General features: G+C 37.4%; 1 protein-coding gene and 1 pseudogene across 1 annotated transcript in view; both read left to right on the top strand.

Annotated features, from left to right (window-relative positions):
• ALG13 (ALG13 UDP-N-acetylglucosaminyltransferase subunit) overlaps window positions 1-26,302 on the top strand; it is a 63,395-nt gene that overhangs the window by 29,153 nt on the left and 7,940 nt on the right. Inside the window, 17 exon segments of the mRNA XM_078064661.1 lie at window positions 1,004-1,085; window positions 1,288-1,450; window positions 3,311-3,386; window positions 4,375-4,483; window positions 6,100-6,164; window positions 6,522-6,622; window positions 7,660-7,787; window positions 8,529-8,775; window positions 9,618-9,731; window positions 9,923-10,079; window positions 10,427-10,547; window positions 12,734-12,766; window positions 12,869-12,924; window positions 13,251-13,331; window positions 16,664-16,735; window positions 17,957-18,122; window positions 24,574-24,735. Coding sequence (XP_077920787.1) covers window positions 1,004-1,085; window positions 1,288-1,450; window positions 3,311-3,386; window positions 4,375-4,483; window positions 6,100-6,164; window positions 6,522-6,622; window positions 7,660-7,787; window positions 8,529-8,775; window positions 9,618-9,731; window positions 9,923-10,079; window positions 10,427-10,547; window positions 12,734-12,766; window positions 12,869-12,924; window positions 13,251-13,331; window positions 16,664-16,735; window positions 17,957-18,122; window positions 24,574-24,735 — 1,933 coding nt within the window.
• LOC118529086 (U4 spliceosomal RNA) lies at window positions 15,933-16,045 on the top strand (annotated as a pseudogene).

The raw sequence follows: 26,302 nt of genomic DNA, 5'->3' as shown, positions 1-26,302 counted from the left end.
AGAACTTTATTATTGGAAGGAGTAAGCCCAGAGTAGGTAGGAAGGCAGCAAACAGGGTGCTTATGGTTTTCTGCCAAAGAAGCTTGGTGGCAGCATCCTCCCATAGAACACAGAATCATCTTTGGTACCTTAAGTTCCTGGTACCAGAGGTGGCTTCAAAATAAAATAGACTTAATCACTAGGTATTAATCCTTTACACAAGACAGGTTTTTGAACAAAAATTTTAAAAGACTTTGGTGCTGTTATTCAAACACATTTCATTATATAGAGCCCATAAGCATTTTTATGAAAATACTTTGGTTAGTAAGCATGGCTTTGGATTGTTGTTTGGGAAAACTAGAGATTAAAGATCAAAGAAATTAACTATTTTGTAGCCATCTCAGTGCCTTAATTCATTAAGGAAGTCTCTTTAGCAGTATTGCTCCTATATGGTGTATTCATATAGTGCTACTTAGTACAAGGGATAACATTTTGAATAAATTAAGTCTCTCCCCCTATAGTCTTGAGTTTAGAGTATTTGGGTATTTGACCTAATTTCTCCAGTCATTTTTTGAAGTTAAGCTGGGTCTTTTGACTTCTGTTAGGATTTCTATTAGATTTACTCAGTCAGTTTATAAAAGTTCCCATCTTTTTGCAAATTTGTAGATCAGTACTTGTGTGGTATATTAATGGGAATGTGCCATAGGCTCACAGTGTAGCCTTAGTAGTGATTTTAATCTTGGCATTTAAAAGTCACTTTCAAGAAAATCCCTTTGACTTCTAGCTTACCATTTATCTGTATTTAAATTAAAGAAAATCACTTTGCCTCAGCTTTATTGAGACATCATGTTAAGTGAAATGAGTCAAAGTACTGTATGATATCACTTAATCTGTGGAATCTAAAAAAAGTCATGTTTTTAAAAACATTAGTTATCAGTTTCTAGTTAGCGATTTAATTTCAAGTATTTCATAGTTGTAAGATATGTAACATTCACTTAATTCTGTGTGTTTTTCTTTTCTTCAGATTCTACTCTGCTATTCAAGTAATGGCCATTATGATTCAGTATACTCGAAACAATTTCAGTCAAGTGCAGCTGTTTGTCAGGGTATGTGAAGGCTGTATAAATGCTTAGGTGTATTTCAGATGATTTTTTTGCCCATTTTTAAATTGAAGGACCCGCCGCAAATAGCTCTTTTAAGACTTTGTTCATACCTATTGAAATTGTATACTGGTTTATGGCTATTTTCACATTGTTATAAAGAGATCTTAATTTGATAATTGGGAGTTTTGGCTCTTTTTTCCTTTAGCTGTATTGTATGAAATTCTCTATAAAGATGTGTTTGTTGTGGATGAAGAAGAGTTGAAGACTGCAGTTGAATTGTTTCGAAGTGGTTCCAAAAAGAACAGAAACAATGCTCTGACTGGCAGTGAAGATGTCCATATTGACTACAAGAGTTCAGCTCAGGATAGGTAATACAGGGAAAGGGGATGTCAACTACATGATCATGTTTCATGTTTCTGTGCATCATCATTTGAAAGTGGAAGGGGCTTGACAAACTTATAACTTACACTACACACACATATGTATATGGATATACATTTTTTAATGGGGGAAGAGAAATTTTACCAAGAAGATATGTTGTATTTTGAGATGTTCAGGCTTTGGAGGTTTGATCCAAGTCAGAATCAGTGTTTTTATTGCTGGAGGTGACTTTAGAACTACCTAACCCCATGATTCCCAAACTTCAGTTGTATACAAAGGTATACTTAACAGTGCTTGTTAGAAAGGCAGATTCTTGGGGCTACTTTCACAAAATCTGAGGTCACAGTGGGGCTAGGAATCTGCTTTTTTTAAACAAGGACACCCCAAGTGTTCTGATGTAGGTAGGCTGTGGACCTGGACCATACTTTGAGAAAAAACTAATTTAAACCAGCACCATCATTTTGTTAGTTGGTAACTGAGGTTGCTTGACACGTACATCCAGCTAGTAGAAAAGAATCTCTCAGCCTAAGGGAAGTTTTAGGAGCTTTTGAGTGTCTACCTTTGGTACTCACTAGGAGAAGGTAGTTTGTGGCCTCTGAGGAAACTGTTATTAACAGATTTGGTCAAAAATTTTGTGTTAGAGATAATAAAGTAGGCATTATCTTGTATTTCTTCTTGATACCTACTTCTGTCTAGGAAATTCAGATAGGCTTGGTGCCAGTCAGGTGTCACCTTGTCTTTTTGTCTTGCTTGCAGTTTTATTTCTTGCATATTTGTGGCTTGCATTTTTTTTTTTTTTTGGTAGAGGAGTGGTTTTTAATTTTAATTTTAAGATTTTATTTATTTATTTGACAGAGACACAGCGAGAGAGGGAACACAAGCAGGGGGAGTGGGAGAGGGAGAAGCAGGCTTCCCGCTGAGCAGGGAGCCCGACGTGGGGCTCAATCCCAGGACCCTGGGACCATGACCTGAGCCGAAGGCAGATGCTTAACGACTGAGTCACCCAGGCGCCCCGAGGAGTGGTTTTTAAAACTTACTTGGGAATGCAGGGGTAGAAGTTGCTTCATTCTTCACTGGTGACTTGTCCTAAGGACATCAGGCTTTATGGAAACTATAGTAGTAAAAAGGCAAGATGTATTAGTTAGTTATTGCTGCGTGACCGTATTACCACAGATTTTGCAACTTAATATACACTTATCTCACAATTATATGAGTTGGGAATCTGGGCACAGTTTAGCTGGGTCTTCAGCTTAGGGTCTCAACAGGACTGCAATGAGGTTGTTGGCCAGGACTGAGTTCTTATTTCAAGTTTTGACTGAGGAGGGATCCACTTTTCCACTTATGTAGTTTTTGGCAGCATTTAGTTCTTTGCAGCTGTAGGACTGAAAAAAATAAATTTTTTTTTTTGGTGGCTGTCAGCCAGAGGTAACCCTCAGCTCCTTTCCACATGGGCTTGGTGAAATATGATTGCTTGCTTCCTTATAGTCAGCAAGAGAGAGGTCAGCAATACAGGCACTACATTCTTATGCATTATAATAACACATCCTATCTGTTGGTTAGAAGCAAACTTGAGATCAGGGAATCATACATGGATGTGCACACCAGGAGGCAAGGATCATAGGGCCATCTTAAGAGATGGAGGTATGAAATTTAGGAGATAATCTGCTAAGTATATTGTAGCACATACTTAGAAAAAGGAAGCATAAATGTAAATGTTGGGGTAAAAAAGTATTTGCCTCATTTTTAGACCTGAGCTACTTTACCACTAGGTGGTGGTATAGTCATTAGACTTAAAATTTAGCTACTGCATTTATATAAAGCTCTTTGTTCTAAATCTTTTCAATTAGGACTGAAGAGTTGGGTGCCTGCTGCAATGTTGAAAATATACCAGAGGGGTACAATCAAGGAACAGAAGAAGCAAAGGTTTGAAATTTTCTAGGGCAAAGAATTTTCATAATCTTGGCTTGCAGCATCATAACAAACAAGTTAAGGTCAGGTGGTCCATTTTAGTTATATGGTGTGGAGGAGGAGTTCAGGTTTGCCTTTGTGGAAGTTTTAATCTGAAAATGTAAAATGGGTGCTTAATGTTCTCTGAATTTTTATTCTTGATGGAATTGTTTGGATTGTTTCCAAGCAAACTCTGAACACTTGAGAATTTGCAGAAACTGCTGTTTTTCAAGTTAAAGTAATGTTACAAATCTAGTAGATACTTAGTTTGTAATCAGTGTTCTGATGCTAAGGTTTCTTTTTGTCATTAAAGAATATAATGCTTGTCCTATTCAAAGATAAATAGGTAATAATCCTGTTTAGAGAAAGGGGAGAGATTTTTACCATCTTTATAGGACTAAAATCAAGCAGACCTTTAGTTTGAGGCTCACTAAATAGGGCTGAAGATACTATTATAATAATCTATGTATGCCCCAAGTGTTGGTAATTTGGGAACAGTAACAGTATTAGATATGATGAAATTCTAGGAAAGCAGAACAACAAGGTAATTTCTTTGGAAGTTGTAACAGATTTTGACCAAAATGAAATAAAATTTTCAAATTTTTTTCAGGTGATTTTAGGGTACAGAAACAGTTGCACCTCTGTGTTGTTTATCAAGATGAGATTTATTGAATAGCCTGACTGAATCTTTAATCTGTGTGGATTGATTTATATGAGATGTATCCTGAGTTGTAGACAGTATTTCCCTTCTGCCATCTAAAACCTTTTAGATTATTTGCATATTGCTTCTTTAATGTCCTGATTTTTAAAATACACAATAAAACTTAAGACATTTATTTATTTTTTTAATAAAAAAGGGAGGCATATGTACATACTTTAAAAAAAGAACTTTAATTCTTTTTTTCATAGAAAGGACACTAAAGTTAAGGATGGTGAATTTGTAGCATGATTATTTTTGTTTTAGTCTCCAGAAAGTCCATCAAAGATGCTCTTCCCCTATAAGGTGCTCAAAGCCCTGGATCCAGAAATCTATCGTAATGTAGAATTTGATGTTTGGTTGGACAGCAGAAAAGGTAATGAAATATCAGTGGCGTACTGTTGAATCCTGACAGATCCAGGGAAAAAATTTTGCAAATTATTTCTGCTGAGATGTTCTTAATGTACTGTTGTAAAAAAAAAAAAAAAAATAGCATGGTACTTTTTAGCTTACTTGATACATGATTTTATTTTATTTTTTAAGAGATTTTATTTATTTATTTGAGAGAGTGAGAACACACCAGTGGGGGTGTGGGGGGCAGAGGGAGAGGGAGAAGCAGGCTCCCCGCTGATCAGGGAAGGGAGCCCTACTCAAGTAGGGCTGGATCCCAGGACCCTGGGATCATGACCTGAGCCAAAGGCAGATGCTTAACTGACTGAGCCCAGGCGCCCCGTATATTCTCATGATTTTAAATCCAAAAGAGGAAACAAATAGGTTTAGAAGTGGGAAGGGATCTTTTAGAATCTGATGTTTATCCAAGACTTTCAGTTTTGCAAAGATTGTGTGGAAATCACTTTTAGATAACTTTAAGAGTACGTGAAACTTGTTGGGGTGCCTGGGTGGCTCAATCATTAAGCGTCTGCCTTTGGCTCAGGTCATGATCCCAGGGTCCTGGGATTGAGCCCCGCATCGGGCTCCCTGCTCAGTGGGAAGCCTGCTTCTCCCTCTCCCTCTGCCCCTGCTTGTGTTCCCTCGCTGATGTCTCTCTCTGTCAAATAAATAAAATCTTTAAAAAAAAAAAAAAGAGTACCTGAAACTTGTAACTGCAAATAAGTTTATCTTAAATTTAAAATGTTAAGACTACCCTCACTGGTAAATGAATAGGTCAGGTGTCTGCAAACTATGGCCTACAGACCAAATCCAGCCTGCCAGCTATTTTTGTATGGCCCTGTGAGCTAAAAAATGGTCTTTATATTTTTAAATGGCAGAAAAAAATATAAAAGAACAGTATATTGTGACACATGAAAATTATATGAAATTCAAATTTACTGTCCATTAATAGTTTTATGGCAGAGCTGCGTAGTTGTGACAGGGTCCTTATGACCCACAAAGATTAAAATATTTACTGTCTGGCTCCTTAAGAAGCAAGTTTGCCAACTTTTGAAATAGGTAATTGTTTATCTCCTTCCAAGAGAAGTTGATCAAATTAGCCTTTAAAGCTCTGCTTTCAAGGTAGCCTTTAATGTTTCATATTCAACTTCTTGAACCTTGGTTAACTTAGGTATAGTTAACAACCTAACAATCTAGAATGAGGTTAAGACCCTGTGGAACACAGTAAGTTGTTAAAAATAACAGGTTACTTTGAAGAAGCTATGTAGTGTTTTTTTTTTCTTTTTTCTTTTCTTTTTTTTTAATCGAGGTGTGTTACTTCAAATTGTACCTTACTGGTGTTTGACCAACTAAGATTACAACCTCCCAATTTCCACCTATCTATGTTCTTTAGCACAAAACTATTTTGGTATCTCCTTAATTGACTATAGAAATGAATATCAAGAGTAAGGGAATGACCCTTTAGGAACTCCCCCCCCCGATTTTACCTTATAGTAGTAGCATTGTCAAAAACACTGGTAAAAGTAAATTAGAAAATTAAATGATGTAAAATGGGAAAGGAACCAGTTCGGATGAGCTTGAATCTTCATTTTCTTTTAATAGAACTTCAAAAATCTGATTACATGGAGTATGCTGGGAGACATTACTATTTGGGAGACAAGTGTCAGGTTAGTTCATCTTTTAAAAACTCAGTCATTTGTTTCTCCAAGGTTGTGGTTTCAGTCATTAATATAAGTTCAACAAGGCTCATTTACAAAATGCTAAAAAAATTTTAATGTTTGTTAAATTTTAATTACAAACTTATGTAAGAAGATGTAAGGATCTTTCAAAAAAAAATGTAAGGATCTTCCAGCATGTGCCGCTTCTATTAAATCAGACTGGATCGCAGTGTTGATTATCAACGGCTTTAATAAGTAGATACTGAACTCTGTTTGGGGAGAAGTTGTACTTTTGTTTGGCAGAAGATATATCTGTCAGTAGATTGGAGATTGGATGTATTTTTACTGTCTCCTATCCTCTTTCAGGTTCGCTTGGGATCAGGTGGAAGATACTATAATGCTCATATTCAGGAAGTTGGAAATGAGAACAATTCAGTAACAGTCTTCATTGAAGAATTGGCAGAAAAGTAAGAATACGATGGTTTGTTAAATTACTAAAATCTTTGGCTCTTGATGCCTTTTTGTAATATTAAATTGAGAATTACCAGATGATAGTAAGAAATCCAGTTACATCTGGTACCAGCTTAAGATGACTTACCTCAGATTGTTAAAAGCACATGCTGAAGTATGAAATCTCAATACACCTGTATATGAATAGTTTCCAAATCCCTAGGCACTAGCCAGTTTACTAGAAGTATTAAATACAACAGAATTCTGGTATAAAACTGTTCATACTAATTGGAAAGCTAGTTTGCTGACTGAGCCTCTGCCTATACTAAGATAAGCTAGTCTAGTCATTCTCAAACTTTAACATGCCCCAGAATTACCTAGAGAGCTTGTTAAAACAGATCGATGAGTTCCATCCCCAGAGTTTCTGATTTCAGTATGTCTGTGGTAGGGCCCAAGAATTTGAACGTTTGACAAGGTTCCAGGTGATATTGATGCTGTTGGTCCACTTGAAGAACCATTAAACTTGCTTATGCTGCCCTTATAATAACCAAAAAAATCAGTAGCTTAAAACAATAAAGTTCATTTCTTGCTCATTTACCATTTTATAGTGCATCAGCGAAGGGGAGACTCAGGCCAACAAAGGCTTTATCTAGACAGTTTTCCATGATCACAGGGAAGAAATGAACATGATCAACCATGTGCTGGTTCTTAAAGCATCTGCTCACGTTTTATTGGCCAAAGTGGATTACGTAGCTGAGCCAGAAGTCAGTTGGGTGGGAAAATACAATCCTCTTCCAAGGAAAGGCAACAAATATTTGTAGACTACTCTGTCACAGTATTTCCTCTGGAATGTGATATGTGCTACAAATAGCTGTAAAACTGTACAAACTACTCTTAGGTTTTCTAACCTAAAAAGAAAACCTCAATAGGGTAGCTAGTGTCAACAAGTTTAAGTAGAATACACTTGAAAATGAAGCGGGATGGGTGAGGGTATATATATCCAGTGAGAATTAAGTCTGTTGCAGTGGCTTATGGTGGTGTCTTTAACTTTAAGGCATGTGGTTCCGCTGGCTAACTTAAAACCAGTTACCCAAGTCACACCTGTTCCTGCCTGGAATGCTATGCCCAGTCGGAAAGGAAGAGGTTACCAGAAAACTTCCGGGGGCTATGTCCCAGAAATGGGTTTGTATGCTGAAGGTTTTTATTATAGCCCCCTTCTTGTACTTATATCTTTAAAAAGAAAAAAAAAGACAACATAGATAAGTCTTGTTCTCTGGTAGAGTTTTTCAACTTAGGCATTACTGACATTTTGGGATGGATAGTAACTTTGTTGTGGGCAGCTGTCCTGTGCATTCTGTGCATTGTAGGTTGATTAGCATTCCTGGCCTCTATTCACTATATGCCAGTAGCATCCTTCCCCACAGTTGCAACAACCGGAAATGTCTCCAGACATTGCCAAATGTGCCTCAAGGTGGGGAGGGGCAAAATTGCCTGTGGTTGAGAACCACTGTTCTACGGGACTTCGTATAAACTTAACCTGGAGTGGATTTTAGACTCTAAAACTTTAGGGAATAGATTTCTCAAGGAACTAGGAAAACACCTCATAGAAGCAGCCAGTGACATTAATAGGCATAATTTCTTGGAAAATAGGTAATGTAGGTGACTGGCCAACTATGTTTTGATGATCAGAGCCACCTGTATTAAAGATAGTTCTGAGATGTCCATTGATATGGAAATTACCTGCTGGTTTTGCCCTTCCAAATGGAAGATCTAGTACATCCTTAAAGAATACAGACATTCTCTCCCTGTATTTATTTAGTTTGTTCCCGTAAAAAAAACGTTCTACACATTTGGGGAGGGGAGGACTGGATCTTTTGCTTTGGTTATGAAGCTTATTTGGCTGCTTCTTTGTTTGCCTGGAAGCTGTGTCAGAGATGGACATGAAACAACGGAAGAAGATATTCAAAAAAGTTAGAGGAAAAGAGGTTTATATGACTATGGCTTACAGCAGGGGAGATGCCCTCCTCCCGCCCAGGCTTCAGCACAGTATGCATTATGGGCATGACCCTCCAATGCACTACCCACCGACGGCTGGCAGTATTATGTCTAATGAACATTTTCATCCTCAACATGCATCTCAGAGACAAGGTCGGGGATATGGGATGCCCAGGTAAGGCTTAACTGACTTTCAAGATAATGTACATCTCTGTTTACGTATTGTTTTTTTTTTTTTAAGATTTTATTTATTTATTTGAGAGGGAGAGACAGAGATAGAGCATGAGCAGGGAGGAGAGGGAGAAGCAGGCTCCCCCCTGAGCAGGGAGCCCGATGCAGGGCTCCATCCCAGGACCCTGGGATCATGGCCCGAGCCAAAGGCAGAGGCTCAACCGATTGAGCCACCCAGGTGCCCCTCTGTTTATGTATTGTGAATAATTCCTGGACAGAATTACAGTAGAATTTAGAAATGTCTTAGCAGTTTAGCTCCCTTTTGTAATGTCTGCATAGAGGATGTAACTGATGTATACTTAAATTTTTGTCAAATGAATTTATTGGGAGATTTGTATTCTCACTGTCTACAAGGAAATATGGAATGGTTGAAGACATGCTAGGGCTATCAAGTTGAGTGCCATGTATTTGGCTCTGTATCCATTAATAATGGATAGGCCTAATGCCAGTAGTGAGGAGAGCATAGCTCTTTCTATTAGGACAATTTTATTTTAAAGATTTTATTTATTTATTTGTTTGACAGAGAGAGACAGCGAGAGAGGGAACACAGGGGGAATGGGAGAGGGAGAAGCAGGCTTCCCCCAGAGCAGGGAGCCCGATGTGGGGCTCGATCCCAGGACCCTGGGATCATGACCTGAGCCAAAGGCAGATGCTTAACGACTGAGCCACCCAGGCGCCCCATTAGGACAATTTTAGAAAGATGTGTTAATTCTATTTAAGTGTAAAGATTGACGACTCAAGCACTAGTGAATAAAGAGTTTTGTTTTCCTTTCTCTTCATTCTTAGGGATTCATCTCGCTTTATAAACAGGCATAACATGGAGGGCCCTAAAGTTGGTTTTTACCCTGGCCCAGGTAAAAGATGTTGCCAGAGCTATGATAACTTCTCCTATAGATCTCGGTAAGTGAATTTTAAATGTTGAAAATCAGAAAATGGGTAAGTTTGGCTTCATTGCTGAGCAACAAATACATGGATTAAATTTTTTAGAAGTGTCAACACTGAGATGTTTGAACTGTTATTTAGAAATTAGAAACGTTACCACCAAATTTTATCATTTTTTCCCCTTTTCTCTGAACTGCTTAATACTTAAGTTCCTTTAGACGTAGTCACCGCCAGATGCATTGTATGAATAAGGAGTGCCAGTATAGCTTTGCCCCAGAGAGTGGACAGATGCCCAGGGGCTTGGAAGAAACCATTACCTTTTATGAAGTTGAAGAAGGGGATGAGACTGCTTATCCAACTTTACCTGTAAGTAGGTCAAAGATTTATTCAAAAAAGCTGTTTACTTTCTCTCTCTTTTTTTTCTTTAAAGGCAGTGTGGATAGATTTTAGGTTTTGACAAACCACCAAATAAAGCACTTCTGGAAAACATGAATTTTTATCTTAGAGCTTTTAAAAGATGGGAGAGGAGAACTTTTTAAAACTATTAGAGAAAAGGGGTAGAGGTGGACCAATAATCTTGCCTTACGTAGTATGGGCTAATATTTTCTGTTTTCTTGATCATTTTCTCATGTTTTTTGATTCTAAAGTACATTAAGATATATTTATAGCTTTATTTCCGGAACTGCATGTCTATGTGTGTGTCTTTGGTACAGAATCATGGAGGGCCCTCTACAATGGTTCCTGCTGCTTCGAGATACTGTGTTGCAAGGCGAGGACATAGCTCGGGCAAAAAGACTTTGAATTCAGAGGAGGGCAGTGGCCAGAGTGACAATGGTGAGTCAGTTACAGTTAAATGTTTCTTTAAAAGATGATTCTTGTGGCATTAACACATCAGGGCTGTGAAGTAGATTTAAAGTTTTGGTTTGAGGGGATCTCACACTGTTGAACGAGTCATCAGTTCTTGTCTCAGAGCTTGCTAGGTGTTTGAAGATGTTTTGGTTTTTCTCAGAAGGACAGACTTCTATTTCTATAGGCCACCACATTGTCACAGTTTACTTTCAGCTCTCTCACTAGGTCTTCTAGTGAATTTTGATTTGGTGAGATTTTGGTATGGAAAATACCCATTCCTTATTAGGAAGGCACTATTTATGTTATGGTGAGGACTGTTTGTTTGTAGAACTACTTTGGGCTTTTCTGTGACTAGCTGCTATTTTATGAGACTATTTTATGAGACTGCTATTATGAAAATAATTTCGTTGCCCAAAGAAGTCTGCTTGACTTACAGCGTTACTGTTCATTGTATCCTATTGGTCATCCAGTGTACTAAAGAACTATATTTATAATTTAATATAATACTTAACTGCATCCCTCTAAGGAATATGGTATCCTTGTTCATAAGGAAATTGAGGTACAAAGGGTAAATGACATAGCCAAAGTCATACCCTTTGTGGCAGAGATTTAACTTTTTTATAACAGTTTTATTTAGATATAATCCACATACGGTATAATTCACCTGTTTAAAAAGGGTTTAAAAGTCACCTGTTCAGTGATTTTAATATAGTCACAGAGTTGCATGACCATCACCACAATCAATTTTAGAACATTTTTATCACCCCAAAAAGAAATCCTGTACTCGTTAGCAGCTTCTCCCCATTCCCCCCCGCCCCCAGCCTTAGGCAACCACAAGTCTGCTTTCTATCTTAATGGATTTTCCTATTCTGGACATTTCATATAAGTGGAATCATGCAATATATGGTCCTTTGTGATTGGCAGAGGTCAATTTTGAATTTGGTTTGTCTGACACTAAAGCCTGTATGTATGTCCTTAACAGTTGCTGTGGTGCCTCTCACCATGGGGTGTGCTTGTTTTTACCATTTTACTGTAAAATGATGTATGAGTGACAGACAATTCTACTGAAACAATTCTGGAGGAATTGGGTGGATTAAGGAGGTATGAGGCAGTCTCACTGACTTAACAGTCAAGTTCTTTATTTTCTTGTGATGTTTTTCTGTGTACATGTGTAGAAGAAAATAGGTATTTCTAGGAATTTAATGAGGACAAAACATCTAGCACAAGAATGACTTGTGAAGACTTTGTCCCCATGCATGTGCTCAAGGACATGTACTCTCTGCTCTTTTACTCAGCATGACCCTTTCGTCTTTTCCCTTTAGCTTGGTGGGTACCTTCAGATGTACTGCTCACCTGTAGTGGCATATTCAAAGTAACCAAATCTTTGTTCTCAGCTGAAATCCTGCTGTCTGGAGTGGTTGCATGTATGTGATTGATAAGTGACATGTTTAAGAATCAAATCCAGTTTTGACCTGTGGGGTTTATTTGGTGGAAAACTGTCCAGTTGATGATTAACTTTCTCTGCATTTCAATGGTATAGTATAGTCTTAACAGCAAAATACTTTAGATCACTGAGCCATCCTCTGAGAACAAACCAATTTTAAAAAATGTATTATTTACTTAAGACAGGCTGAGAAACAGATGAGGCATGATATACCCCTTTAATGTCCACCTAAGCATAATATGGGTTATACTCTACAGACACCATTTACTGTATATCATGCTATGTTCTTTTCACCCCCTATGATCTGGGTACTGTTATCCTATTTTATCGTGCAGAAATTGAGGCACAAAAATTAAATAACCCACCTAAAGTGATATAAGTTAAATCAGGATTCAAATGTAGACAGCCCTAACTCTAGAGCCAGTGAACTCAATCACCATATTCTACTGCTTGACTGGAAAAATTGAATACAACTGGGTTTTTACCTCTGCCTGAACTTTTAAGAACCAAGGGAATTTTCAGAGGAGAAATTTGTCCTGTTTACAGTCAATATCTGGCTTCAATATCTGTTGACTAGTATGAAAGTTCAAATCATTTGTTTCAAGGATGTATACATTTTAGTTCTGAATATATATCCATAAACCTTGAGAAAAAGCAAGTGCTGGCCATCTGGCTCTGCTGAGCTAAAAAGCCCTACATAAACACTTCTTCTGTCTTTTTTTTGTAGGGAGATATCATGAAGAATATATTTATCCTTCAGGTCAGTGAGATCTAGATATAATCTGACATTCATCATTGTTTATACAATTTTAAATTATAAAATAATGCTCATTTTTTACTTTACTTTGGCTATATTCTCTAGAACCAGACTATGAAACCTCAGGTGTTTATAGCACAACTGAATCTACAGCAAACTTGGTAGGTATTTAATAAAAATGGCAAGCACTTTATATCTCCTACTGTGTACTAGGGCACTGTTCTAAGAGAGATACATATAAATGTATTTAAATCAGAATAATCCTATGAGGTAGTTAGGGCTTCATTCCCATTTTGTAGATGAAATTAATACCCTGAAATTAATCTATTTAATGATACTCCTAATGTGCTGATACAAGAGGAAATTCAAACATTGGCATTGATGATTTTTTAGAGGATTTTATTATGATTTTTCCGTAAGAATGGGCCATAAGTCTCAGTTACTTCATATAACAAAAGTTTGTTTCTCGGTTATGCTTCGTATCCAGTGGAGGTCTACAGGAGGGCTCTGCTCAGGGACTCAGGCTGATAGAAGCTCCATTCATGGTTGCCAAGGAAGGAACCAAAAGGTAGTGAATGATGCCCTGGCTCTTACAGCTTCCACCTGGAGATGACACCTGTCACTTTCTTTTTCATTAGCCAGAATATGTTCCATTAAAGTATAACTTATGCGTGCCTGAAAGTCAAAAAGTTGGAAATATTTTAACAGCGCTAAGGACCACAACATTCAACTCATACTCCCTCCCACAGGCAAAAGACGATTCCACCTCAAGGGACGCAATCCAAAAATCTTATTCAGTGTAATAAACTCAAAGCCCAAGGTTTCTGGGAAATGTGTAGTACTCTGTGCATTGGGTCCAGATGTGGCTCATCTTCATCTGGAGGCCTAAAACCAAAGACACAAAGTTATTTAACCGCTACATACCTAATTTATAATGGTGAAGCAGGGACTGAAAAATGGCAGTAAAAGTTCCCATTCAGAAAGGGGGGAAAATGGGAGAAATAGTTAATGGCCTGTAGCAATTCTCACATCATGGACAGACATTGTGAGGGCCCCCAACCTAGGCATGGGGATTGTCCCCTGGAGGGGCTCTCTGATTCATTGTTTCTGGGGCTCTTGGTTGCTCCAGGGCCCTTTGTTCCTTGGCCATATTTGAAGTAGGCTTTGGGGAATAATCCTTCTTGGCAGCTGAGCAGCTTTCTCAGCCTGCTTCTTACTTGGAGAAAATTAGGAGCCCAGGGGTTGTTTTATCTCAGTTGGATGGTTTTAGTTCTGCTCATAGTTTCTTTGGCTGTGTGATTAATTTATTCTGCTTCTCTCTATGATTCCTCTTGGTTTCATATGCCAGTAGCCATACTGACAATTCTTTTTTTTAATAGATATACTACTTAGATTTGCTATAATTTGCTTTCTTATCCCTGTGTCTCTCTGATTGCAAGTACCTTGACCTTATCAGGGATGGAGGAGCCATACTTTTGGAGGCTTTTCCATGAGCCATTTTGTCCAATTGCAAGGATTCAGTGGGTGTTGCATTCTTAGTTGGACTCTTGCTTTGAAATATCTTAATGCAATCAGATTTTAACAATTTGATTTTTGCTTCAAACCCAAGTTTTAACTGCTTTTTGTTGTCCAAAGTATTTATCAGTTTTATATTTTACAATTTTGGTTTGAAGCAATTGCGTCTTCAACCCTGTAAGTCCCTGTATTCAAGGATTCTCTATTCCCTTTCATTCCTACCTACAAACTCCTTTCCTGTACACATCTATCTTAAAAAATGTTGCTAAACTCTGCCAACAGTAATCAAAACACAAAACTAACATTGTTTTCCAAACCTCCCCTAAGAGATAAAAGTTCATTCTCTCCTTTTCAAGTTAGGTTTTTGTTACAGTAGCACCGTACCCTACTTCTAATTACCAAATTACTGTTTCAGTCAAGCTAAGTTATGCTGCAGTAACACCCCCCCCACCCCAAATCTTAGCAGCTTAACACAGGACAGTTGTTCTTGCTCATGTTCTATGTCTAGTGTAGGTTGGTAGCAGGCTTTTGTTCATCATAGTCACTCGGGGGACCCAGGCTGATGGACATGTGTGCTTTCACAGTCACTTTGCTGGACCAAAGATAGGGTAATTGAACACTGGCTTTTAATATTTCTGTTCATATTGACCAAATAAGTCACATGGCCGCACCTAACTTTAGATGGGGCCAGGAAGAACAACTTACCATGTACCCAGGAGAACTGGAATATTTGTAAGAACTTGAATAACAACCCTCTGTTCTCTAATTATGGTTAATCTTAACCTCACATACTAAATTTTTGTTTACACTGTTTAGGCAGTACATCTTTGGAATGAAGAAAACTATGATACGTGATTTCTCTTCCCCTTATTTCTCCTTCCCTTTCCTTTTCCCTTCTAGAGAAATAGTTTTTCTTCTCACTGTGCCATTACTATTCTCATCATATGCTTCTTAGGCCATTTCTTGAAATAGCCACCCCAGTGAAAAAACAAGTAAAAACCTCACCATCAAGGATGACAAGAGTAGATATTTAATTTCTCTCTTTTTTGATACTTAATTTCTTTCCCTTTAATTTCATTTGTCACATGTTCATTTTTGTTCTGAACTTACTTTATCATACATCCCCAGTAGCTTTCAGTCTCTTCAGGATGTGCTCCACTCCCACTCCCCAGTCACCAAATCTATAGCAAGTTTCTTTTTTTTTTTTTCAAAGATTTTATTTATTTATTTGACAGAGACCGAGATAGCGAGAGCAGGAACACAAGCAGCGGGAGTGGGAGAGGGAGAAGCAGGCTTCCCGCCGCGCAGGGAGCCCGATGTGGGACTTGATCCCAGGACCCTGGGATCATGACCTGAGCCGAAGGCAGACGCTTAACGACTGAGCCACCCAGGCGCCCTCTATAGCAAGTTTCTAAGTAATTTTTTTCACAGCATGCTGTGGGAGAGGACCAGTGCAGGACTTACAGATGTCCAGGCACAGAGCCTCCTAAAAAAAAAAAAAAAACCCTATAAATATTTATTGCTATTTATTTCTGTGCCCAACTCTCAACTAAATCCTTCTGTAGAATTGTTTAGCATTCACACTGGGCCCCCTGAGTCAAAGCCAAAGTTTACTTTTTGGCAGGTGCTTTGGTTGTACTTGAAAACTGACTTTAGAAATGTGCAGTGGCAGTATCGTAGCCAATGAGGTTTATCCGAGGAGCGATTATTGTTAATAGAAATGTGCAGTCTATGGTAAGTTGGGCTCATCTTTGTCACAATATGATTCCTCTTGTTCTCTGTGATTACTTTCCTTGATTCCCTTTGTGCTCTTACCATTGTTAAACCAATTTCTGCTAGGTTTTTTGTTTTTGTTGTCACGACAATTTGTCATGTATAACTGAGCCCTTTAAAAATCATTTTTACTTTCAAAGAAGACCTTGAGCCAGAGGGGAGTGGTGGTCGGATTATATTCCATCCTGCTTAGATAGGCTACAGCTGAATAACCAGATATATCCACCCTTGTCCCAAGCTACATTTTTAGATGGAATGCTTTTGTTTAGTAAAACTGTTGTTGGTCCTACTAAGTTTGAAGCTTTTAAGGCAAGAAAGGCCACTGAAAAAGTGTTTATAATCCTCCGCTACATTTTAGTATCTACATTGGACTAGAATTGGATACGATCAGGTTCTCTGTAGATGGGAAATAGCATAGTCACCTAAATCAGGCACTGGAGTGATACCTTTTGGAACGTTATCTTAGTAGTTGCTTCCAAATCTGAACACGTTCAGGACAGATCACTTTTCACTTAATTTTAGGAGATGTTGGAACAAATCAGATCTTTTATTGATATGTTGTTTGGTTTCTTGATTTACCCTTACTTAACTACATTTCTATATTCATTAAAGTCTCTTCAGGACAGAAGACCATGTTCTATGTCTCCTCAGGACACAGTTACCTCATACAACTACCCCCAGAAGGTAATCTTAATAGTGTTATCAAGCAATCACATGGGTGGGGGGAATGACTTTTTTTTGTTCTCCTTGTCCTTCATCGTATTTAAGTATTATTGCACTTTGTGGTGCCTGGCACGGTGATCAGTAAAATTCATTCGAGAAATTGATTATCTCCTGTGTTCCAGACATTGTTCTATGTGCTGGCGTTTGACTACTCATAGTCCTTCTATTCCAAACCTCTTAAATAACAAGTGAATTAATATAAATTACTGGTCAATCTCTCATGTACTGAAACTGAAATGTAAAGAATAGGGAGCTAGCGTCAGAAAGGTTGCTGAAACCATGGGAGCGAATAAGATAATCCTGGGGAAAGGAAGAGATTTGAGGAGAGCATCCAGAACAGAGCCTGTAGATCACCAAATTTTAGCAAATGGGTAGGGAAGGAATAGTTAAGGAAAGAGGAAAAGTAGGAGAGTGTAGTACTATGGGAGCCCCAGGAAGGGAATGTTTCAAGGAATAGTCAAGTGTCAGTTGCTGCCAGGAGGTCAAGCACCATAAGGACTAGCAAGAGTCTATTAGGATTTGTTGCCATGAAGACCACTGGTGACTTTGAATACAGTTTCTGAGGACCAGAATGGGTAGCAGCCACACAGCAGTGTGTGGTAAGAAAACGGAGACTGCATTGAGAGCAGCATGTTCATGAAGTGTGTGTTAACTATGTAGTGAACATCTCTCTGTGCACAGTGCTGTAGTGGGTGCTGCAGCCTCATCAGAAAAAACAAATTGCAGTCCCATGAAGTTTACACACAAAAAAGCAAAGCACCTTTTCTGTTAAAAAAAAAAAGTATGTGTTAGCGTGGGGAAATGTATCCACATGTAAAAACAAACATAGCAATCTCTGGATAATATGTAGGAAATCCAGAGATTACCTGTTTGGGGAGAGGGGAGGGGAACTAGGCAGATGGAAGATAGGGGTTGGAAGGAAACATTTCATTGTATACAATTTTATACTTGATTTTTGAATCATATTAATATATTTTTCAGAAAAATAAATTTAAAAATTAAGATTTTAAAGTTAATTGTGCTCTTTTAAAAGAAATAACCTCATATACGGTTTACATAAAGATTGATTTCTCAGTATTTTAGTCATCCAAATACTAGATCTTGAAACTTAGAATCAGATAAGAGACTAACAGTGTTTGCGAAATCACTAAACTTTTCTAAACTTTTCTTCTGCACTTACAGATGATGGTAAATTCTACAGCAGTTGCAGCTTCTTGTGCCAATAGTGTTCCAGCTCCAGTCTTACCTAACTGTGCAGCAGCTAATCAAGCTAGTAGTACCACTTCAGTTTCCTCACAGAATGCTGTACAGCCTCTATTTGTGTCTCCACCTATACAAGGCAGGCCAGGTAGGTTATTGGTGGTTGCTTACTTTGGGAAGCCTCTTTTCCTGTTCATGAGCATGCACATACAACAATTCTAGTGATTAGATAGGATTACTTTAATTTCTAGTATTAAATTTGTTTAATCTACTTAATAAAGTATGTTCTGTATTTGAGGAATCCATGAGATTTCAGGGCCAGGGTTTCAATTTTTTTCTTGCAAATTTGGCTTTGATATGATTTTGTAGCTATTGTTTTGCTACCTCACTGAAAATTTAGAGGACTTTACTAGTTAAACTTTAAGTTTTATTATACAGGAATTAAAGTAGAGGTGTTTCACACTTCACAGAATTCCTGAAAAGTTTGCTGTAAAATACTTTTCTGTATAATGAATCATTTTCCCATGAATGTTGTAAGAAAGAATATAGGCTCTAGGATTTAAGAAACTTAGGTTAGAATTTTGGTTTTACAACTCCCTACCTCTGTAATTTTGGACAAGTTATTTAGCCTTACCTATGAGCTCTTGCGGGTACTGGTAGTACCAATTTATAAAGTGGTCATGAAATTCCAATGAGTTAATATAATTTAGAATTCTCAGAATTCTGGGAAGGTGGTGGCAACAACAACATAGCTATTTAATCTGAATCCTCAAATAAAAATGGAAATAGCAAAACCAAAACCCATGGACAACATTTACAGTGAAACTAGGTGACAAGGTATCCCCACAAGGTGTCCCTAAGCAGTTAGGGACAAACCACCAGTCACAAGACCTGCATGCTATCAGGGTCTATGTGGGAGCAAGAAGACGGAAGCATCAGGGATGTTGTCTGATGGACCTGAGAACAGAAGAACCCCAAAAGAGCTAATAAGAATTCACTGGAAAGTGGGGCGGCCAATTTGGAAGGAGCAGCTAAGACTGGGAAGGGATTTGACCTCTCCAATACTAGGTGAGTGCTTTGGGTACCTGGTAAAGGGACTTGAAGGGCTTGGAGCAATCTGGCCCCTAAGAACCCTCAAAAGTGACCTGCCAGGGCTCCCTGTCAGGATAGTATTCCTTACTGGGGAGAAACTACTGGGAGTGGAATCAGAATTGATCGGGATTGGGAAAAGAACATGTCCAGACCAAAGCAGAGGAGAACAGAGCCATGGAATCCTAGAAAGCAGTCATGTTTTTGAACACTACACAAAAACAAAACTACCCTATATCCACCTCATTCTAAAGTTCCCCGAAAAAAATTTCAAGTGACAAAGGAAAAACACTAAGGTGAAATCCTATGCAAAGATGTTTTAAGAACAAAAAAGAATAATATCCCTATAGACAGTAAAGACATGTCAGAAATGTGCCAACTAAAATGTGCCAACTAAACTAACAGCTATTTCAGAATGAGCTAAAGATATAAATAATATAATACAAAACATTAAAGAATAACTGGAATTAAAAATCTTAGAATAACAGATCAGAATTAGAAAAACTCGAAGTGATAGAAAAGCATTAAAAATGGCAGAAACTCATTTCAGTTACGAAGACTAAACTATAAAGAACATGACCAAGTATATACAACAGATAATGCTTTAAAAGAAAGATATAAGAAGGAGGGGGAATCTAAAATGAAGAAAAGGAAGATAAAGATTCAAGTGACTTGTTAAAGTTAGGCAAAGGAGATCAAACAGTGATAGAAGTCTCTGAAGAAGAAAACCAAAGTAAGGGAAAAGAACAAATACTGAAAACTATAATTCAGAAAACTTTCCCTGAAATTAAAAAACTTTAAAACTATATACTGAAACAGCACTCTGCATCCCTGAGAATATTGACCCAGAACAGCCAACACCAAAATAATTCTAGTAAAATGACCAGACTTTAAAGAAAAAGCAAGTCCTTTGATTATCTAGATAAAAGAGCCTATGGAGTATAAAATAAATAAAATGATAATCATCAAACTTTGACAGCAGTTCTTTATGCTGGAAGAAAATGGAGTAACATTTAAAATAAGGAATGTGTAAAACAAAGATTTTATATTCAACCAAAACTGATTTTCAAGCCTAAAAGGCAGTAAGAATTCAGAGAATATTACTTGCATGAGCCCTTCCTGAAGAATCTACTAAAACTATGCTGTCAAGCAAGGTAATCACTAGCCACATGTGACAATTTAAGTTTTAATTAATTACAATTAAATAAAATCTTCAGTTGCTCAGTTGCACCAACCACATGCCAAGTGCTTATAGCCACATGTGGCCAGTGGCTAGTGTATTGGACAGCACAGATACGGAATATTTCTGCCATCACGGAAAGTTGTATTAGATGGACATCAGTGTTCCAGAGAATGAGTTGACTTTTAGACTACCAAAACAAAGACATCGACAGAAGACCTAATGGTAAGTATTAAATGTATAATTACATAAAGAATTAAGACAATGAGGGCTAAGAGGTGGAGAATACACTATGTAATAGCAATAACTTTATGTTTGGACTATGTAGATATTGTATGGCTATTCTTAAAAATAGAGTTGAGAGACCATATGCCAAGCATTTTTTAATCCTCAATAATCACATGAGGTTCTTTTATCTAGATAATCAGATTGTTATTCTGAGACTAATGTCGGCTAAAACAAATGAGTGAGTATGGGATACTCTAATTTTATCCCCTTGTGCCCTTGCAAACCAGGAGTCTAAGTATGGAAGAAAGGTAATATGGATATAATAAGGCTAAAGAAAAGTTTTTATGGTCTCAAATTTGAGTTGGAAGTATCAATATAACTTCAGGTGTTTTATCTTTAAATATACGTGTATATTTCCCAGCTCTGTCCATTGAAAAGTTCTAGAAACAATATTCTTAGCACTCATTTTGTGGTCTTCACATGCCATTTCTTACTTAAAAAAACCAAGCAGCTTTGTGGAGAAATGGCTGCAGATTCCAGGTCTGGGCAGGAAATGTTCAAGATGAGCCTATATCATTTTGTCATACCAGATAGCAAAGAAGCTATCAGACTACTGGGGCCATGTCAAAAGAACTCAGGAGCCATCTTGAAGAGGTTCTCATTGGCCAAAGATGGAACAATTTGAGTCTCAACGATGATAATTGCAGCAGACTGGAACATACCAAATATGTTAAACATAAAAGTTCTTAATGATATTTTAAAAATTGGTCACCTTAGGATGACAAGAAACCAGTTCATTTTCTTAACTGGAAAATAAAGTGAAAGAATAAAGCATTTATCCTGCCTACCTTATATGAACTGTACCACTGGGTAACCAAATAGATGAGGGAAAGTGTTTCTATATATTAGTATTCTAACTAAACAGTGAAGATAATTGTTTTGCAGTCCTTACTGAATTAGGTATTAAACAGCAATAGCTGTGAAGATTGCAGAAACATTACCTATAGGTATGTCAAAGGAATCAATCCTGAGTCTGATCCAGTCTCCTGGATCTAGCTGCCTATTTGCAGGAAATACAGAAGAACATATTGTAACACACCATGACTATATAATCAGGAAAATACAGACTGGGAAACTCAATAGGTCAAAGGGCCAAGATTTTTCAAAAAAACTGAAAGGAAATGACGGATGGAGAAGGGACCGATAGTTTAAAAGACATTCAAGACCTCAACTTTTAAAAGCTATCTAGGGATGCACGTTTGGATGACAAAACTGTTAAAACCACAAAGGAGTGATTACTGTGAAAGGGTAATGGTTAAATTACGGTGGGAGGGAGAGGGTTGTGATTGGGATGGAGCACAAAGACGTTTTCTGGAGTGACTGGCAAAGTTTTATTTCTTGACCTGGATAGTGTCCACTTTAAAATAATTCATTTTGATTTGCTTTCTGTATCTGATTCACTTATAATTTAAAAATTAGTGCTTAGCATAATTCCTGGAATAAAAGCATTCAATATATGTTCATTAATGACCATAGAAATTTTTCACTGAAAACGTTAGTGTAGACCCTGGTTTTACTACTTTGTGCTAATTGCAAGGAAAAGCATTAGTTGTCTGCTCTGCAGACTTCTGAGCTTCAAATCAAATGACAGGTGAATCAAACATTGGTTGGAGTGCCTCATTTATGTACAGTCATTGAAAGCTTCCCATTTAAATGTCAGATTGTGTTCTGTGTAGATATTTCTAAAAATGCATTTATTTTACTTCTTTGAGTCACTTATCAACCTCAGCTATAACTCTACTAGGTCATGGCTGCTATGTAATCACACTTTAACATTTCTTTCACTCCTCTAGATGAAACAGCTCATGTTTCCCATTGTGTTATTCTTGTGTCTCTCTGGCAGCCCCAACCCATCCTCCATTATGAAGTCACTTCTTATCTGGCATTGTCATGGCATTAGATGCAATGATTGCCTTTAATATGAATCTCCCCATAGGCATTAAATACTGTTAACTGAGTTTTGATAACTGTTCCCAAGGCTTTTGTCAGGGCCAGGACTAGTGACTCATTTGCCTTGGGTGCAAAACTTAAGAAAGTGCCAAAAACCACAGTAATCAAGGTAAATAATACTTTAATTGTACTTTTTTTTTCCTTAGAGCGTGTTTGTGTATAGGAGCCAGGTGGGGGGACAGAGGGAGGAGAGAGAGAATTTTAAGCAGGCTCCACGCCCAACGCAGAGCCTGATGCAGGGCTTGATCTCACAACCCTGAGATCATGATCAAGCCTTACTATATATATTCATATGCTCTTCTGAAACGTCCTGAAACAGACTGCAGCTTCATAGGGCAAATAAGCATTTTGAATGGACTATGTTTGTTTCCATTAATATTTTAGTAAAGTTTATATTGTTTTGGAGCTATCCCTTAAATTCTACCTGTTAAACCTATAGAGCCCTGTTAAGTTTACAAATGAGATGCTCATGTATCTCTAGAGCAATTGGAAATTATAAAACTTTTTCTTCAGGGACTTACTATAATACGCATTTTCAGGGAAGGTGAGTTCAGATAAAATAATCTCCAAATTTCTTCTGCTTTTGATTCAGGCCCATGAGAACTTACTTAGCTATCCATGTCTAGTAGTTGGTTTTTACCTAGTGATCATAATCACATTCTGCTATCTTTAGCTAATGGCTATTTTTTTTTTTTAAATGGTGTGATTTGAGTGCTAGTTTAAAAGGAATACAAGTGGAGCTTAGTTGAAAAAGCCATTACTTTATGGAAAACAAATTCATAAAGCCTTTTGAATATTTGGAGATACTCTAAAACTTAAATGCCTCTTCCAGATCTGTGAAAGTGGAGATTTCTACGTACATGACAAAACTCCAAAACAGTTGAGCACGTTTTAAAATGTTACTGTTTAATTTGGGTACAGTAAGAATCATTTTTTGGTGCCCAGTTCTGAGTTTTGACAATGCATAGAGTTGTATAACCACCACCACAATCAAGAGAGAACAGTTTCATCACCCCCAAAGAGTTGTTTATCCAAGTTTTAAATCACCCTAAGACATCTTCTATCACTGTTAGCCTGTAACTGTATAAAGGGTATAGATAAGTATATTGTAAGTATTTATGTCAGGGAATAAAAACAGTAGGGATTATTTCTAATACTTAACCTTAAATTCTTCTTGCTAAATTAACAGAATAACAAATTCAGCTTGTGTGCACCATTCCTGTACTAAACTAAGTGTTCTAAAACTCTGAACTTAAATCTTTATTGAACATTGAAACTAAAGTTTCTGTACTTCTCAGGGTTAAAATTACAGTGCAGGTAACACAATAAATTTAGTACTTGAATGTCTTAAGTTGGCTAAAATGATTGAATTGAACTTGAAGGGTTGTATCATTCATCTTTCATCAAATTTAACAAATTTATCTGGTATGTGTATGGGAGATACTTACTTTTACTATGTTGGAATTTCTTACGTCAAAAATTGAAACTCCTGAATGAATATTGTTTTTAAACTATAGCCACAGGTATATAAAGTCAAAGGGATAAGGTATTTCATCTAGCCTGTCTTAGATTCTGTGTGTCCTTAGAAATGGAACTGTCATGGTTTAGAATGCCCAAATTCCAGTGATGCTACTAATAAGTAGAAACCTTCAAGGTTTACTTAAATCTGTAATCTGTGTAGTTTAGTCTCTCTTACTAGCTTCTGCATCTTGTGATTTGACTAAGAATGGCAGATGGCTGAAAACATCCTTAACTTTATATTAAGCTAAGTAAAAATTTTGCTTTAATGGTATTTCATTCATGTATCTGTTAGCTGATGTTTTTTTATCATGAAGTCTTTATAGTCAAAACTCTGCAACTTCCAGTTTTTTTCCTTTTAATTTCAGTAATTACCTTAATTCAAAATAACCTGTAATGAACTCCCAGTTTCAACTGGCGATGTCTAAGAATGTGGGCAATTCACCTTCCAAGTTTTTAAGTCAAACCATAGGAATTAGAGTTGTTTGACCATATTGGGGACACAAAAGTAGAAGATGAACTACTGCTTATAAGGTGTTATAGTTGTGCATTGCTACTTTGTTTTCTTTTTTAGTGATTGCTTCACCATCCTATCCATACCTTTCTGCTCCTATTCCTGCTGCTGCTGCTTCTTTACCACCTCCACCTCCTCCTCTTGAGGTGGGAGAGGCTTCAAACTTACCACCACCACCTCCACCTTATTCCTGTGATCCAAGTGGCAGTGATCTGCCTCAAGGTAAAGAGATTTTGAGAGTTGTGTGAGGGTTATTTAGTCTGAAATTTTTTTTATTTTAGAGCATATCTCTCTTTGGTTATCTACTGGGGGTAGGGTCCAAATGGAAATTGACCTGAGAGCATAATGCTAGGTAAGTGACTAAGGAAAGAAAGAATTGAAAGCTGAGAAAACCTTCTCCATAATCAAGAAGTGGATGGTTTTTTGGATAGCTACAGGTCTGTCTTGAACATTTTCTTTTTGTTCTCTCAACTATTTTTTTAAATTTTTTTTAAAGATTTTATTTATTTGAGAGAGAGAATGAGAGTGAGAGAGCACACATGAGGGGGGGGAGGGTCAGAGGGAGAAGCAGACTCCCTGCTGAGCAGGGAGCCCGATGTGGGACTCGATCCTGGGACTCCAGGATCATGAACTGAGCCAGCCAGGTGCCCTGTTTTTTTTTTTTTGAAAAGCAGGAATTGATACCAAAATTTCTCCATTTCTTACATTCCTGCCACAAGTGTATGAAATTGTTGCAGTTTTCGATATTTAGGATTCCAAGTGAATTTTGAAGTCTGAGAAGGTTTTTTTTTTTTTTTCTTTTTTTTTTGAGGAATTGGGGGTCTGATCTGCCTCAGATTTAAGCCATGTGGTCTTGTTTCTTTAATTAAACTAAGGAGTAGCTTACTTACCTATCCCTGCCCAAGATCTACTCTGTCACCACATAATGGTGATTTTGCATTTCCCAACATTTTATTATGAAAATGTTCAGGGGCTCCTGGGTGGTTCAGTCGGTTAAACATCTGCTTTGGCTCAGGTCATGATCCCAGGGCCCTGGGATGGAGCCCCACGTCAGGCTCCCAGCTCAGCGGGAAACCTGCTTCTCCCTCTCCTCCCTGCTCATGCTCTCTCACTATCTGTCAGTCGGTCTCTCAAAGAAATAAAATCCTTAAAAAAAAGTTCAAATATACATGAAAGTTGAATTTCAAAATGAATATTCATGTATTCGCCACCTAGATTCTATCATTAACTGTACTTGCTTTATCACATATCTGTCCATCTTTCCCTCCATCCATCTCCTTGTCCATCAAGTCATCCATTTCAGTTTTGGTGCATTCCAAAGTAAATTGCAGACATCAACATTCTTCCCCATAAAAACTTCAGCATACATATCATTAACTAGAGTTTGGAGTTTATTTTTTCTTTTGATGTAAAGTTAACATATAATGCACAAATCTTTAAGTGTATACTTGCTGAGTTTTGAGAAATAAGTACATGCACCTTTGTAACCCAAATCCCCATCAAAGTATAAAATGATACCATTATCTCACTGTTACCTCATGCCCCTTCCCAGTCTTTTTCCACCCCTGCTTCTACTTACCCCCAAGAGGCAGCCACTGTTCGATTTTTTTTGTCATAGTTTCACTTGTTTTAGAATTTCATATGAATATACAATATATACTTTTTATGGAAGGCTTCTTAAGCTCAGCCTTATTTTTTATATTCTTTCATATTGTTGCATATATCAGTAGTCCATTTGCTTTTATTGCTGAGTTAGTATTTCATTGTATAAAAATTCCTGTTTAGGGGC

The sequence above is a fragment of the Halichoerus grypus genome, chromosome X, assembly GCF_964656455.1.
Source record: "Halichoerus grypus chromosome X, mHalGry1.hap1.1, whole genome shotgun sequence".
In the NCBI taxonomy this organism is placed as follows: domain Eukaryota; kingdom Metazoa; phylum Chordata; class Mammalia; order Carnivora; family Phocidae; genus Halichoerus; species Halichoerus grypus.
The sequence above is the reverse complement of the archived record's forward strand: the minus strand, read 5'-3'. Positions and strand labels throughout refer to the sequence as shown.